Raw genomic sequence first — 16,500 nt, forward strand, 5'->3', positions numbered from 1 at the left:
CGAAAATAATCAAATTGAGAGCTGAAATCAATAAAATTTCAGGAGGAGAACAATACAAAGAGACAATGAAACAAAGAATTGGTTCTTTGAGAAAATGACAAAATAGACAAGCCTTTATGCAGACTAACCAAAAGGCAGAGAGATATCATCTAAATTAGCAAAATCAGAAAAGAAAAGGGAGACATAACAACTGACAATGAGGAAATAAAGAGAATCATCATGTCATACTTCAAAAAACTTTACTTCACAAAATTGGAAAATCTAAAAGAAATGGACTATTTTCTGGATAGGTACCTCATACTTAAGGTAAACCAAGACCAGATAAACTATTTAAATAGACCAATGACCTGTAAGAAAATAGAAGCAGTCATTAAAAGTCTCCCAACCAAAAAAAGCCCAGGACAAGATGGCTTCAACACAGAATTCTACCAGTTATTCAAAGAAGAGTTAATACCAATACTCTTCAAATTGTTCTGCAAATTATAAACAAAAGGAACATTACCAAACTCCTTCTATGAAACTACAGTTACTCTGATTCCCAAGCCAAACAAAGATGCAACCAAGAAAGAGAATTACAGACCAATCTCCCTCATGAACATTGATGCCAAAATACTCAATAATATTTTGTCAAATAGACTCCAAGAACACATCAAAAACATTATCCACCATGACCAAGTAGGCTTCATCTCAGAGATGCAAGGTTGGTTCAACATACAAAGGTTTGTCAAAGTAATACACCATATAAACAAATTGAAAGAAAAAACACACATGATCATTTCATTAGATGCTGAAAAGGCGTTTTACAAAATTTAACACCCCTTCATGATAAAGGTCTTGGAGAGATCAGGAATACAAGAAACATACCAAAACATGGTAAAGGCAATTTACAGCAAGCCAACAGCCAATATCAAAGTAAATGGAGAGAAACTAAAAAAAAATCCACTAAAATTAGGAACAAGGCAAGTCTGTACGATCTCCCCATATTTACTCAATATAGTACGTAAAGTTCTAGCTAGAGCAATAAGACAACAATAGGAGATCAAGGGGATACAAATTGGAAAGGAAGAAGTCAAACTTTCAGTATTTGGTGATGACATGATAATGTTCAGAAGTGATCCAAAAAATTCGACACAAGAACTTATAATCTCCTTCAGTAAAGTGGCAGGACACAAGATTAAGTCAAAAAATCAGTAGCCCTCCTATATACAAATGACAAACAGGCTGAGAAAGAAATTAGAGAAACATTACCCTTTACAATAGCCACAAATAATACACAAAACCTTGGGGGTAACTCTAACTGAGCAAGTGAAGGACATGTATGACAAGAACTTTAAGTCCCTGAAGAAAGAATTTGAAGAAGATATCAGAAAATGGAAAGATCTCCCATGCTCATGGGTAGGTAGGATTAACATAGTAAAAATGGCAATCTTACCAAAAGCAATCTACAGATTCAATGCAATCCCCATCAAAATTCTTCACAGACCTGGTAAGAACAATACTCAATTTCATATGGAAAAACAAAACACCAGGATAGCCAAAAGAATCCTGTACAATAAAACAACCTCTGGAGGCATCACGATCCCTGGCTTCAAGCTCTACTATAGAGCTACAATAATAAAAACAGCTTAGTACTGGCATAAAAACTGACATGTGGACCAATAGAACCAAACTGAAGACCCTGACATTAACCCGCACATGTATGAAACCTAATTTTTGGCAAAGAAGCCAAAACTGTACAATGGAATGAAGAAAGCATCTTCAACAAATGGTGCTGGCAAAAGTGGATGTCAACAGGTAGAAGATTGCAAATAGATCCATATTTGTCACTGAGCACAAGCTTAAGTCCAAGTGGATCAAAGACCTGAACATAAATCTAGTTATTCTGATCCTCATAGAAGAGAAATTTGGAAGTAGTATTGAACGCATTGACACCGGAGATCACTTCCTAAATACAACACCAGTAGCACAGACACTGAGAGAAACAATTAATAAATAGGACCTCTTAAACTGAGAAGATTTGTAGAGCAAAGGACATGGTCAACAAGACAAAAGGATGAACTACAGAATGGGAAAAGATCTTCACCAACCCCACATCTGACAGAGGGCTTGACACAGGATATTTTGGTTTTTTGAGACAGGGTTTGTCTGCGTAGCCTTGGTTCTCCTCTACACATCCCAAGTGCTGATATTAAAGTTATGCTACAACAACACATGAAAAAAACCCTTTCTCTCCCTCTCTTTCTTCCTTTCTTTCCTTCCTGCCTTGTAGCAGGAATCTTAAAAGTTCTTATTAATAAAATCAAACCCGAGGTCAGTTATTGGGGTGAATACTGGAATGTCAGAGAGACAGAACAAGCCACAGCTATCTCACCTCACCAGTTCCTCAGCTCGTCCTGTTTCCTCAGACTGGAAGCCTCTGAGTCCTCATCCAGAATGAATCTCAGCTGAACTGTGTTGTTCCAAAGCCTGAAAGCTTAACCAGCCAAATGCTTAACCAGCCAAATGCTTCTAGTTTCTGGTCCTCACGCCTTATATATCTTTCTGCTTTCTCCCACCACTCCCTGGGATTAAAGGCTGGCTTTCTGGGATTAAAGGTGTGTGTCACCATGCTTGGCTATTTCCAATGTGGCCTTGAACTCACAGAGATCCAGAGGGATTTCTATCTCTGGAATGCTAGGATTAAAGGTGTGAGTGCCACCATTTTCTAGCCTTTGTATTTAGTGGCTGTCTGTTCTCTGACCCCAGATAAATTTATTAGAGTACACAATATTTTGGGGAACACAATACCACCACACTACCTTCTTTCCTTCCTTCTTTCTTTCTTTTGTTTTTGCTTGCTTGCTTTTATTTGTTATTTTAGACAGGGTTTCTTTGTGTAGCCTTGTCTGTTCTTGACCAGGCTATAGACCAGGGTGTCGTGAACTCAAGAGATACCCCTCTCTCTTCTTTCCCCATGCTGAGATTAAAGACTTAAGTCACTAACACAAGAAAGATCCCCCTCTCTTTATTTGGGTTGTTGGTTCAAGTCTGGGTTTCTCTTTGTAGCCTTGGCTGTTCTGGAACTTCAAGTGCAGACTAGGCTGGTCTCAGACTCACAGAGATCTGTCCACTCTGCCTCCCAATTCCTAAGATAAAAGGAGTGAAAATCCACTACTGGCCAACAATTCTTTTTATTTTTTATCAAGACATTTTTTTCATTCATTTTACACACCAATCAAAAATTCTCCCCTTCCCTCCTTCCACACTCCCCAGCCTTCTCCTCCCAACCCACCCTCCAGTCTCCCCCACCAGAAGGCAAGTCCTCCCATGGGGAGATACATCCAGCTGAGGCAAATCCAAATGCTTCCCACTGCCTCAAGCCTGCACTAGGTGTCCCATCATAGGTAGTGGGCTCCAAAAAGCCCGTTCTTGCACCAGGGATGGATTCTGATCCTACTACCAGGGGGCTCCCCAAGTTGGTCAAGTTACACAACTGTCTAGCCATGCAGAGGGGGGCCTAGTCCAGTCCCATGCAGGCTCCACAGCCAGTGAACTACGTTTCATGAGTTCCCACTAGTTTGGTTTGGTTTTCTCTGCAGGTTTCCCCATCATGATCCTGATACAGTTGCTCACAGACTTCCTCTTCTCTCTCTTTGACTGGACTCCTGGAGCTCTGCCTGGTGTTTGGCTATGGATCTCTAGATCTGCTTCCATCAGTCTTTGGAGAGAAGCTCTGTGATGACACTTAGGGTATTCACTAGTCTGATCCATGGGGTAAGCCAGTTCAGTTCAGGTACCCTCTCCACAATTTCTAGTAATCCATGCTGGGGTGATCTTTGGGGATTCCTGGCAACTTGTCAAGCACAAGGCTTCTCTCTATCCCCATGATATCTCCCTGTATCATAGTATCTCTGTCATTGGTTTTCCCCTCAAGCCCTCTTCCAGCACAACCATTCCATTCACTTATGATCTCATGCCCTATCCCCTACCCTCCTTTGCCCACCCATCATCCCCAGTTTACTTGTGTATATCTCATATACTTCTCCTTCCCATGATGATCTATGCATCCCTCTTTAGTTCTTCCTTGTTAGGTAGCTTCTCTGGTGTTGTGGGTTGTTGTCTGATTATCCATTACTTTACATCTAGAATCCACTTATGTGTGGGTACACACCATGCTTGTCTTTCTGAGTCTGGGTTACCTCACTCAGGATGGCATTTTCTAATTCTAACTATTTGCCTGCAAATTTCATGATGCCATTGTTTTTCTCTGCTGAGTAGTATGCCATTATGTATATGTACCACATTTTCTTAATCCATTCTTCAGTTGAGGGGCATGTAGGTTGTTTCCAGGCCCACAATTCTTTAGAGATCTTGAAAGGACAATTGTCAGATTAAAATAGAAATACCAAAAACAAAAACAAACAAACACAAGAACAAAAAACAGGCAAAAAAATCTCAGGAAAACAAACACAATCATGAACAATAAAAGAACTGTTGGATATATCACTATCATTGTTTGCAAATTGTATTACAGAGCTATAGTAATAAAAAAGTTTTATGTTGGTATAAATATAGACACATTGATCGATGGAAACAAATTGAGATCTACAAATACATTTATATATCTAGAAACATCGAACACCTGATGTTTTTATTCTTAAAAAAGCCAAAAATACATACAAAGTGGAGACATCATCTTTAAGAAATATACCTGATCAAACTACATGAGCTCATGGAGAAGACTGCAAATACATCAATATTTATCACCCTGTATAGAACTCAATTCTAAATAGATCAGAGACCTCAGCCAGATACATTGAATATGATAGAAGAGAAAGTGGGGAATAGCCTTGAACTCACAGGAACAGGAAAAGACTTTCTGAACAGAACACCAATAGCACAGGAACTAAGAACAACAATTAATAAATAGGATCTCATAGAATTAAAAAGCTTCTGTTTGGCATAGGACACCATCATTGAGACAAAGCATCAGTCTACAGAATAGGAAGAGAAATTTAACTACTACACAACCAATAAAGGGCTAATATCTAAAACATATAAAGAATTAACCTAGTTAAATAGAGTACAGATCTAAACAGAGAATTCCTAAAGGAAGAAATACATCAATCTCCACTTCAGGATGCCTTCATTCTATAGCTCCCCTTCCTAATCCTGAGCTCACCAAAGAGAAGGATCAGGGAGCTCCATGTAAAGTTTAGTTCAGATCCCAAGTTTCCTGAAATGAACCAAATCATCCAACTTCTTTTGCTCTAGTATTCTCAAAGGCAGATTCTAAATGGCTTTAACTTGGTTTAAGGCTTTCCAGGACCTGGCTATGACTTTAGAGGCAAAGAAAACTGCCTAAGGGGAACCAAGAAGCTCCATCTCCTGGTCTCCCATCAAGTAACAACTGTTACTGTAATGATTTTAATTCAAACACCAGGAAGATGCAACATAGAAGCCACAGCATGAATGAAAGCACAGGTCATGACACCATCAATAGGATTCCTGCTAACTCCAGTTAGGAATAATCCTTATCTGAACCATATTTATAGCTAGAAGACTCAAATAAACTTTACATACAGGAAATCTTCACCAGTCTGACAACTCCAGTTCCCTCAGCCAGTATTTAGTGGGTAAATTACCTGTCATATTATCATCTTTTTCATCATCATGTTACACACTCCTTGAAAGCTGTGGTAAGATACCAATTATGGTTCCTTGTGCTCTCTAAATACTAAACACATCTCAGTGTTGACAGCTTGCATGACAAACAATACTAAGCACATTTTTTTCTACCAGTCCTCCTAGTAGTTATTCCTATCATTTCCTTGAACTCACAATCCCTGAAACAATTTAACCTTGATCTGGTTTACTATTTAAATAAACAATACATTAGATTTCAGATCAAATAAGTAAAACCTAGTCATGCTTATTTACAAGAACATAGAAAAGAATTGATCGGCCATACAGGCAGACACTCACAGGATACCACAACAGGACAGAATGTAAAAATGAAGAGATCTTGGGCATCTGAACCCCAACATACACCTCTATATCCTACATTACTGGCTCCAGAAATATTGTGGAAGAGGGAACAGAAAGACAGTGAGAGCCAGAATACCAGGAAGTGTGCTCTCCTAGAAACGGCTGCATGTACAAGACCAGAACAATGAATATGTTGGGAAATTTTTAGAGTCCCATCCCTAGACAAAAAATTAGGCTCTATTAGGGACGAGCTCCCTAACTGATTATCCAACACCAAGTGGTCAGCCCTTCTGATGGCTATTCCTTATTGTCAATTTGACTACACGTGGAGTTAACTAAAACCCACGAGATAAGCGTATCAACCACCTAGAATCAACAGGAACAAACTAAATGGATATGAGAACAGAGAGAGAGAGAGAGAGAGAGAGAGAGAGAGAGAGAGAGAGAGAGAGAGAGAGAAAGCGCTCAGTGTTTCAGTCTACAAGGCTGGATGTATCAGCTGGTCTTCAGTATACTTTGAAATCCTCCCCAAAAATAGAATCTAGGCTGGGCGGTGGTGGCGCACACCTTTAATCCCAGCACTCGGGAGGCAGAGGCAGGCGGATCTCTGTGAGTTCGAGGCCAGCCTGGTCTCCAAAGCGAGTTCCAGGAAAGGCGAAAAGCTACACAGAGAAACCCTGTCTCAAAAAAAACCAAAAAAAAAAAAAAAATAGAATCTAATACCAGTGATAGGATGAACTTGCCAGTGGGAATGAGAGCAAGAAGTCAAAGTACAAAGATGAGAGAGTTTCCTTCTTCCATGTCCTTTATATAGGCTGCCACCAGCTAAGATTTAAAGTGGATTTTCAAACCCCAAAACTTCTGAGTTTAGGTGGGGCTTCTCACTTCAAATGATTCAATCAAGAAAATTCCCTCACAAGAAAAATCAGAGACACCTGGGTTTTAGATAATCAAATATTTTTTTTAATTCAGATCTAGTTTCTCTGTGTATTGTTGGAGTATAGCTTTGAAATCATTCTGTAGATCAGGCTAGCCTCTAACTCACAGAGATGTGCCTGCCTCTGCCTCCAGAATGCTAGGATTGAAGGTATGTGCCACCACTGCCCGGCTTCCCCAAGTATTTATTTAAAAAAGAAAAAAGAAAAGAACAGACAGTTGAGTGGGTAGAGAAAGTGATGAATCTCTTTGAAATTGCTGTTAAGGTAAATATGATAAAAATGAGTTGAACAAAATTCTAAAGAATTTTTGAGAATTCTTTAATGTTGATATTTGCTAAAATCACGGATTGATATCATTAATTGTGAAATTACAAAAGGAAAAGAAAGAATATAAGCACACCACAAATTATTTAGAAAAAGTGAAATATTGTAGCAAAATTCCTCTTTATTTATTTATTTTTTTAGAAAAGTTCTCACTGTATATCCTATGCAGGCCTTGAACTAAAACTCCTCCTGCTTCAGCAACTCATCCTCTGGGACTCTATGGATTAAAGGTGTGAGCTACCACACCCAGCTAAGCAGGAACTCAGGAAACTTTGTTGTGGAGATTTGTTTGTGGATACTGGTCATAGAGTTAATTCAATCTTCCATCCATTTAGAATACTGGTATTTACAGGAGCTCACCTACAGCAAGCATCAGTAAAAGCAACATGGGAGGAAGTGGGCGTGGTCTTCACAGAGTATATAAGGACCCTCCAGGGGCCAGCCAGCTTCATTCTTCTCCAGACCAGACAGAGTGAGTCTCTATATCTTCTGACTCCTAGACTGCTAGATCTATCCACTCCACACATTGAGGATCATACCCCAGAGCTGAGCTAACATTGCTGTGTCTCCATAAAACACTCCTGAGGCTGGAGACTATTTCTTGGGTGAGTGTACAATTTAAGATTGAAAGTCGTTGGTGTTTTCTATTTTAATTTATTACCGAAGTGAGGTTTCTGCTTTAAAATGCTTAAAATTTGTCTATTTATCAAAAGAGATTCTGCTCCCATTTGGTCATCTTGCTTTGTAAATATACTGTGAGTTACAGGTATAGATGATTGTAGTATATCCATTCACAGTCTTTCTTTGCTCTGATGTTCCACCTTTCAATTTTGTTCTTTCTCTAAATTTTAAGAATATTTATAGTGTATTTCTGTATGTAGTTCATAGATGTGAGATCAACACTTCTAAATTAATTTTACATGTATAATATATAAAATAATTGCTCTGAACAGATTAATAATTACTAGCAGTTAGAGATATATTTTATGAGTATTATGTATAAAATTGAAAACTCATTATTTAGCAAAGAAAATTATTTTAGTATTTTCTGTTGTAAACTATAGGAAAACATCACATTGTGAAATAATGCTTAATAATAGTTTACTATCTTTGAAAAACTGGCTCTTCCTTCTATTGGTTGATTTGCTAGATTGGAAGTATACATGTGATTAAATTAGAGAAAACTAAACACAATATTGTATTCAGGAAAGTAGATCCTGGTTATAATCTGGTGCAATTTTTTAATTCTGAATTCAGTTTTCATTATTTTTGTGAATTCATAAATTATTTTGGAATGATGTATCAGAAGATCATTTTTTAGTAAAAGGGGTGACATATATGGCCCTGGCCCTGTTTTGGGTAACTGTTGCCTTGCTTGCTGACCTTGACCTTGATATCCTCCCTATGCTAATTCTCTGCCGGGTTCCACCCTCCTGAATTCTTAAGGGAAGTTCCTTGTCTGTATATCCTGCATATTGGGCATAAACAGCTTAGATGCAAGATTGTAAAGCATTAGTAGCGAACTTCTGCCCTCAGGGTTTCTCCCATTGTGCTCTAAGCCTGTATTTAAGACCTCCTCCCTCCTTCAATAAACAGCATTAGGCATTCAAAAAAATGAAGTATCTAATATACAGAAAAAATACCCAATGGGGCGGGGATTAGATAAGTTAAGGAAGTCAACATTGGAGTCTCCATCTCTTTTCTAAAATAATCTTGACAATGAATATTAGTATTATTTTCAAGGTAAGCAGGACCACCAGCTAAAGACATGGATTCCATTTGCTTCAGACTTCAGAAGCTGAAGTTATTTGGGGGATGTTTATCTCAGTCAATCCAAGATTCTTTATTTGTGTAGATGTTCAAAGAGAAGGAACAATGGGTTCCTGTTGATTGAATAGGAAATTCTCCTATAGTCATGAGAGCCTCATTTATGCCTTAAGGTTCATCTCATAAACTGAAGCCAGGAACTGTATGTATCTTTGATAAACAAACAAGTTTCCACAGAGAGTACCCTAGAATTCAACTTGATGGGATTTAGGATAGATATGGACACCTCTTGGGATGTTTGGGAAGGACTACTGGGGGTAGATGCACTAAAATTGGTAAGATCCACACTAAATGTTCATGCATCACTTGAACATTCCATGGTTTGAGATCTCAAACTAAGGAAAAGGGAACGAACAGGAGCTGAGCAGCAAGTGTTCTTTGCTTTCTTCTTGCTGATTTTAGATGCAATGAGACCAGCTCCCTCAAGCTCCTGCTACCATTTCTTCCCCGACAATGATGGACATATCCTTGAATTATGAGCCTCCCTAATTCTTATTCTTGTTAACTATTTACATCAGAAAGAAGTCAAGTAACTAATGTTGCCTTCATGTGTCAAGGGGTGGGACAGGAGGATGTGAAGGACTAACATGCTAAAATCAGAAAAGAGCAAAGCATTTCCTAGGGACCATGTGAAATAGGGAGTGTTTTCTTGGATAGCCAACAAAGAAGGGTGTGTTTAACCTACCTAAGTCTGTAGTGAAAGGCAAACATGTGGACTTGAAGGAGTTTGATCACTCTAGTGTATATTTATTTATAAACCCTTGGAAAGCATGTCTCAGACCAGCAACCAAGACACTAATTTGAATGGAGTCTCAAAAAAAGATACAGGTGGAGTGGCTCAGAAGGACATCAGATTAATCTATATTTCTGTCAAGAGGAGTGAAACAGGAAAGATCAGCAACTGCAATCCTATACCTATGTTGATTTTTTGTTCCTGAAAAATGAAGCCTGCTTTGCCATACACAGAATTAAATCACAACTTGCATCAGTTTTTTTTTTTTTTTGCTGTTTCTGGCTTCTCTGGAGTTGAATAATAGTAATTCTGCTTTTCTTCCTTCAGAAAAATGGAGTCAGACATTTCACAAGCCTTCCAGAAAGAACTCACCTGCTTCATCTGCCTAAACTGCCTGACAGATCCAATCACCATAAGCTGTGGTCACAGTTTCTGTCGAGCCTGCCTCCAACTTTCCTGGGAAGACATCCAACCACCTGTCCAATGCCCTTTGTGTAGAGAACTATATCGGAAGGAATTGAGAACCAACATTGTTTTGAAGAAGTTGGTGTCCATTGTCAGACAAGCCAGCCTCATGAAGGACCTGAGCTCTGAGGAGCAAAAGTGTGTGACCCACGAGGATACTAAGAGGATCTTTTGTCCTGAGAACAGGCTCCTCCTCTGTGAACTCTGCTCTAACTCCCATGAGCACAGAGGACACAGACACTGTCCCATTGAAGCAGCTGCTGAGGATCAAATGGTAAGTGATGCTGCTGAGAGAACTTGCAAGCTGGAGAGAGGTAGGCTTAGCAAACCACAGGAAGATACTGGTCCTCATATTGACAAAGGCACTGTTTTCAGAATGGTGGCACTTTACTAACATCTAGTGAAGAAAGGGTGACTAGGAATGTAAACATCCTTTGGGGGCCGATGAGTGTAAAGAGCATTTGGATTTTATGATACATTATGCCCAGGTCACTGGAAAGTGCAATACTATCTTCTTATCTATTAAAAGTGTCTATGGCTGGAGACTAAAACAGGAAAAGTACATTGGAGTCAGGTACAGCCAAGCATATAATCAAAATTATTCATCATCTATACCTGAGCAAAATGGAAACCTGCATTTTCTAATTCTGTGGTCTAATCAGTTATAAAAAGAAAAAAATGAAGGATAATTTTGATTCTGGTACTCTCACTACAATAATTGTATTAATTGCTGAAGAGTCTGTCAATCAGTTATATTTTTCAAAATTGATACTCATTGCTTTTTTACAGGAAAAACTTTTGAAGCAAATGGCATCTTTATGGGAGAAGGTCCAAGAAAATCAAGAGAATTTAGAGGCAGAGAATAGAATGAGAACCGTTTGGATGGTGAGTATGAGAACCATGCTTAAAATCAGTTTGTTGCAGATATTTTCAAAATTCACCATTCAAGATTTCAATATAAGGCCTAGGGAAGTATACTTGGAATATGTGTCCTGCTCACCTCTAATTCTGAGTGTATAATGTCTCTGCTCTTGGAAAGAATTGTCTGCCTCTTGCAGAAGAGTCTGGGACTAATGAGTGAATTGCTGATGGTTCTGCACACTGCGTTAGACTTTATGACTACACCATAAAATCTAATTACTACATGCAGAGTTTCATAACTTTGTGAACACAGGAATGATCAATCTTTTTTTTCAGATTGCACTTCTGCACCTCTAATATAGGTGTAAATTCATCTTAGGGTTGGATTGCCTGTGTAATTAGTAAGGAAGAAATAAATGAAACCAAGGCATTTAAATTTTCTGAGGTGTGAAGACAGTCAAGCAGAGTGTATGCATCAGAGTTATACAAGTCATTTGTGGAATTTAAGCATAGAAGGATGGAATGAGGGAGGACGAAATACTTTGTAAATATGATTGGGAATGTCTTTTTTTCTTCAGGACTACTTGACTTTTCGTGAAGAAATGATCAGGACAGAGTATAGAAAGCTACATCCACTCCTCTGTGAAGAGGAAGGGAAACACATTGAGTCTATGAGAAATGAAGGCCAATGTATTTTAGAGCAACTCAGGACAAGTGAAGCCATGATGGTCCAAAAGAGAAAAGAACTAAGAAAAATGTATCTGGAGCTGATGGCAATGTCCCAGGAGCCATATGTGGTCCTGCTGAAGGTGAGCATGGAGTAGTGCAGGAAGAGGCTTTATTGACTTAGGCCCACAGTGTGATTGTTATACTAAGATAGTTTTCAATGTATCCTGCATTTTTTAAGGGAGTTTCCTTTTCAGAAATTTTCTGGAGAAACAACAATCTGTAATAATCTTGAAAGAACAAGCTTTTTGAAATTATGTTCATAGATACTCCAGGGATTATGTCCTAACTTTTAGCTTTTGTGCCTTGCTTTTCTGATAACTGAAATTCAGTGATTTCTGTTTCCAACATTCTTTACCTCTACTTATATATTGTGCACAATATTAAAGTAACCTATGGCTTAATTGCTTCTGCTTGAGTGCTGTGTTTTTGAGAGTCCTTGAGGAGGTTGGCATTTTGAGAAAGGATCCTATTTAGTAGTACATAATACCTTGCAACTCACAATAAAGCTCAGGTCTCTTATCCTGCAATTCTGAAATACACATGTGAAGCACCATGCAGGAGTGAGGCAACCATTTTGAAGTATCCTTAGCTGAAGTATCCCTATGGCTTGTAGACAAGCTCAGGGAAAGCTGCCTTTGCAGCCAGGTGGGGGTTCAAAAGCAATGTACAGTCGGTACCCATGTCCTTCTCAAATTACTCTCCATTCTGATTTCATCAAGAATTTGAGTTCTGCTAATCTATTTCGTTGGCATTATCTTAAGACATGAATATAATTTCCCAGGATAGATTGCTGTGATAGTGGCTGACATTTATATGAACTTTCGATACAAACATTGTATTTCATTTCTTCAGATATCTAAGTTTTTCTTGTTTTCTTTGCAGGGTTTGGACGACATTTTCAGAAGGTGAGTTTAGCCATCAGTACAAGTCAGGGTACCCTGAAATATGCTATAAAATTGTCCAAGTTGCCTTAGGATAATGCAGATGTCTTTTATATAGAAATTACTCAATTGCTTTAGAGTGATATTTTTGGGATTCTTTTATTTGTTTTGTTATTTTTATGTGTGTGTGAATGTGTGTGCTTGTACATGCACATGTGTGGAGGTCAGAGGACAACTTTCAGGGAACAACTTCTCTTTCCATCAAGAGTTCCAAAGATTGAACTCAAGTTGTCAGGCTTGTGTAACCTGAGGCGTTTGGCTGAACTTGGAATGAACCTTTTCCTAATCACTGTGTGATATCTTTAGCACCACAGAGTTCAATATTTTTTTTTCCTTGCAGAAGTGAATCAATGCAGCTGAGCATGCTGCAACCTATTAAGACAGAACTAAATGCCTTACCCATCACTGGACTGACTGAAAGTTACAACCAGTTCCAAGGTGAGTGTCTCCACTGATAAAATGACCAGAGGTACCCTTCAGTCATGAGATAACCTTTGCAAACACAATATTTTAACTCCCCAGAAATATGTCTAGGTAAGTCACATTCTATTTTTATTGAATCACATGGTCATCTTACAAACAAACCAACAAACAGAAATGCATACTAATATCATGTTTTATGTAATAGTGGCTGAAAAGAGACTATCAGTTGTTCACTGAGTAGAATGGTTATTTCACTCTGGACAGTATAATTCAAAGGAAGTGTAGCCAGTGATGGAGATATTTGATTATTGTCCTTTCAATGTGTTCGAAATTAATATTCTTCTACATTGCACTTTACTCCATAGATTAAAAAATACACAAGATAAAGAGGTGCACACTAGTAATCCCAGCATCAAAAACCTAGTGTGTGGAGGACTGCCAATGAGTTTGAGGACAGTCTGGTCAGCATATTGAGTTCTATGCCAGTCTAGGACAAATAGAAAGACCCTATCACCAAAGGAACCAAAAAAAATCATAAAATAACTTAACAGACAAAGCCATGTATCATGAGCAATGAAAATGAAACATATTGATAGGACAAGAGGCAGTGTCTAAATCCCCCTTGTAGATCTAAAAGTCAGTTGTAACCTCACAAAAAGAGTATCAGAGGAAGCAGAGGTTAAAGGAGGACAAATACATTGGGGATCCACTTCTAGAGTATATTTTTATTCTCCTCGAGTATAAATATGCTCAGTTAGATGCAAATGAAAATGCCAAAGTAGAAGTTATCACTACTTATATCTACATAAAAATCACTTTTCATGTCGATCCATGAGCACAGCCTTTGCTCTGGCCCTTGTTGCAATGCACACATCTTCACTTAGGCATGTGTTATTAAAAGTCACCGGACAGAAGAAGACTGAAGCTCCCTCCTCTACAGCATCTAAAATTTTCAAAAAACTTTTCAGCATGCTACCACTCTTTTCTGGTGGAAATCCTTGACATTGGTGTATTTGAGCCAAATTTAACCTCAGGTCTTAGCCTTCTCTTTTTAAAATCTCGAAGACTCTCTGAACCTGTCTCACCTGAGAAATGTAAACGGTCATTTTACCTAAATGTTGTTTCTTCCCACAGTGCACATTTCCTTGTCCGACATAACTATCATCCATCACAAGATAAACCTCTTTAATGCCATGAGAAGATTGAGCTTCAGACCTCACCGTAAAGATACATCTGCGGATTCTGTTGGATGCTATTATGGTTCGTGGAGATTACAGAGCTTCACCCTAGGGAAATATTACTGGGAGATTGATTTGAAGGACTCTTGGGACTGGGCTGTAGGGGTCTGTAAGGATTCCTTGTTAAGGGATAGAGAACAACTGATTGAACCTGAAGGTGCATTTCTTCTTGTGTGTGTGAAGGAGGGTGATCATTACAGTCTCCTCACCACATGCCCAGTATTCCAGCACTATATAGAGAAGCCACTGGGCCGAGTTGGTGTGTTCCTTGATTGTGAGGAGGGATGTTTAAGTTTTGTGAATGTTGCCAAGAGTTCCCTCATATACAGGTACCCTCCTGGCACCTTCAAAAACCCTGTCTGGCCTTACTTCTCCACGGGGGAAATCTGCAGTCCAGTACAAAGTGATTTTTAAGTACTCCCTACTGTTATGTATTGCTATTAAATATTAAAATACTATTAAGTGAAAATATGGTAGACTAAATTACCTTTTATTCTGGAGTCCATATATTCCACAAAGTAACCTTATTTCATAGTGATTTTTGTTTGCTTGTTTTTGCATCCTTGACATTAAATAATTATGCTTAGATACTAAGAGAGTAGTCTTCGAGACTCAGGCTCTAGTTGGCTGTTAAAGCCCCTTTCAAGTGTACTCAGGACCCTCAGCTGCATTCTAGCACCATAAAGATATGCTCTACCTATGGGATTCCACTTAATGGTGTCAAGCTGGAGCACAGGTATGTATTGTGCTCACTAATTTAATGTCAATTTGACACAGACTCTTTTGGTGTTTTGAGACATGGTTTCTCTGTCTAGCTTGGGCTGTCCTCTGCATTCCAGGTGCTGGGATTAAAGGCTTACACCACCTACACCTGAAAAAATAATATCCTTTCTTCCCTCCCTCCTTCTTCCCTTCCTTCCTTTCTTCCTTTTTTCCTTTTGTTCTTTCCTCCTTCCTTCCTTTTTTCCTTCTTTCCTTCTCTCTCTCTCTCTCTTTCTTTCTTTCTCTATTTGTTATTTATTTATTTATTTATTTTTGAATTATATATATATTTATATATATATACTTATATATATATATATAAAAAGTGGACATCAGGACAACAATTTACTTAGTTAAAAATGAAGTATACAGCTAAACAGAGAATTCCCAAAGGAGGAAACACATCAAATTCCACTTCAGGATGCCTTCATCCCCAGCCTCCTTTCCTAACCCGAGCCTACTAAAGAGAAGGTTCAGGGAGCTGGACATAAAGCTTACTTCACATCCCAATGGTTTCCTTAAATGAACCAAATAATCCAACTTCTGCCCTGATATTTTCAAAGGCAAATTCTAAATGGCTTCTATGATCTATTCAACTAGGGGTAAGGCTATGCTTTTGAGGCAGAGAAATTTGCATAAAGGGACATGAAGGGCTCCATCTCCTGGTCTCCTATGAGGTAACACCTGTTACTGTAGTGATTTTAATTCAAACACTAGGAAGATGCCACAAAGGAGCCACAGCATGAATGATAGCACAGGTCATGACTTCATCAATAGTTATTCCAGTTAGGAATTATCAATATCTGAATTGTATTTATAGCAAGAAAATGAAATAAACTTTACATACAAGAAATCTTCACCAGTCTGACAACTCCAGTACCCTCACACAGTATTTAACTGGTAACTTACATGTACTATTATCATCTTTCTCATCATCATTTTACACACTCCTTAGAAGCTGTGTTAAGATACCCATTATGGTTCCTTGTGCTTTCTAAATACTAAACACATCTCAATGATATGACAAATAATACTAAACACATTTTTCTTGCCAGTCTTCTTAGTAGTTATTCCTATCATTGTGTAACCTTGCAATCCCTGAAATAAGATATCCTTTATTTGGTTTATTATTAAAATGAACAATACATTAGATTTCAGGTCAAGCAAGAAATGGCTGCATAAACCAGAACAGAACAATGAATACGTTGATATGAATGTGGGAAATTTTGAAAGAATCCCACGTCTAGACACAGAATTTGCCTCTATGAGCAATGAGCTCCCTAAAGGTTCAC

The 16,500-nt window shown here is 38.4% G+C and overlaps 1 protein-coding gene across 1 annotated transcript; it reads left to right on the plus strand.

Moving 5' to 3' along the window:
- Nucleotides 1-6,576: 6,576 nt before the first annotated feature.
- Nucleotides 6,577-14,865, plus strand: LOC143274300 (tripartite motif-containing protein 43-like). Its single transcript, XM_076576808.1, has 7 exons — nt 6,577-7,834; nt 10,117-10,528; nt 11,044-11,139; nt 11,694-11,924; nt 12,727-12,749; nt 13,126-13,223; nt 14,343-14,865. Exons 2-7 carry the CDS (start codon nt 10,121-10,123, stop codon nt 14,858-14,860), a joined length of 1,374 nt encoding a protein of 457 aa, XP_076432923.1. The 5' UTR covers nt 6,577-7,834; nt 10,117-10,120; the 3' UTR covers nt 14,861-14,865.
- The last annotated feature ends 1,635 nt before the right edge of the window (nt 14,866-16,500 follow it).

Source organism: Peromyscus maniculatus, chromosome 7, assembly GCF_049852395.1.
Source record: "Peromyscus maniculatus bairdii isolate BWxNUB_F1_BW_parent chromosome 7, HU_Pman_BW_mat_3.1, whole genome shotgun sequence".
NCBI lineage: Eukaryota > Metazoa > Chordata > Mammalia > Rodentia > Cricetidae > Peromyscus > Peromyscus maniculatus.

Excerpts from the sequence above, each read along its gene's own strand:
- LOC143274300 (XM_076576808.1), top strand. The coding sequence starts at position 10,121 with ATGGAGTCAGACATTTCACAAGCCTTCCAGAAAGAACTCACCTGCTTC. Across the intron at positions 11,140-11,693 it reads GAATGAGAACCGTTTGGATG|GACTACTTGACTTTTCGTGA; the intron begins GTGAGTATGAGA and ends TTTTTTCTTCAG. Across the intron at positions 13,224-14,342 it reads AAGTTACAACCAGTTCCAAG|TGCACATTTCCTTGTCCGAC; the intron begins GTGAGTGTCTCC and ends TTCTTCCCACAG.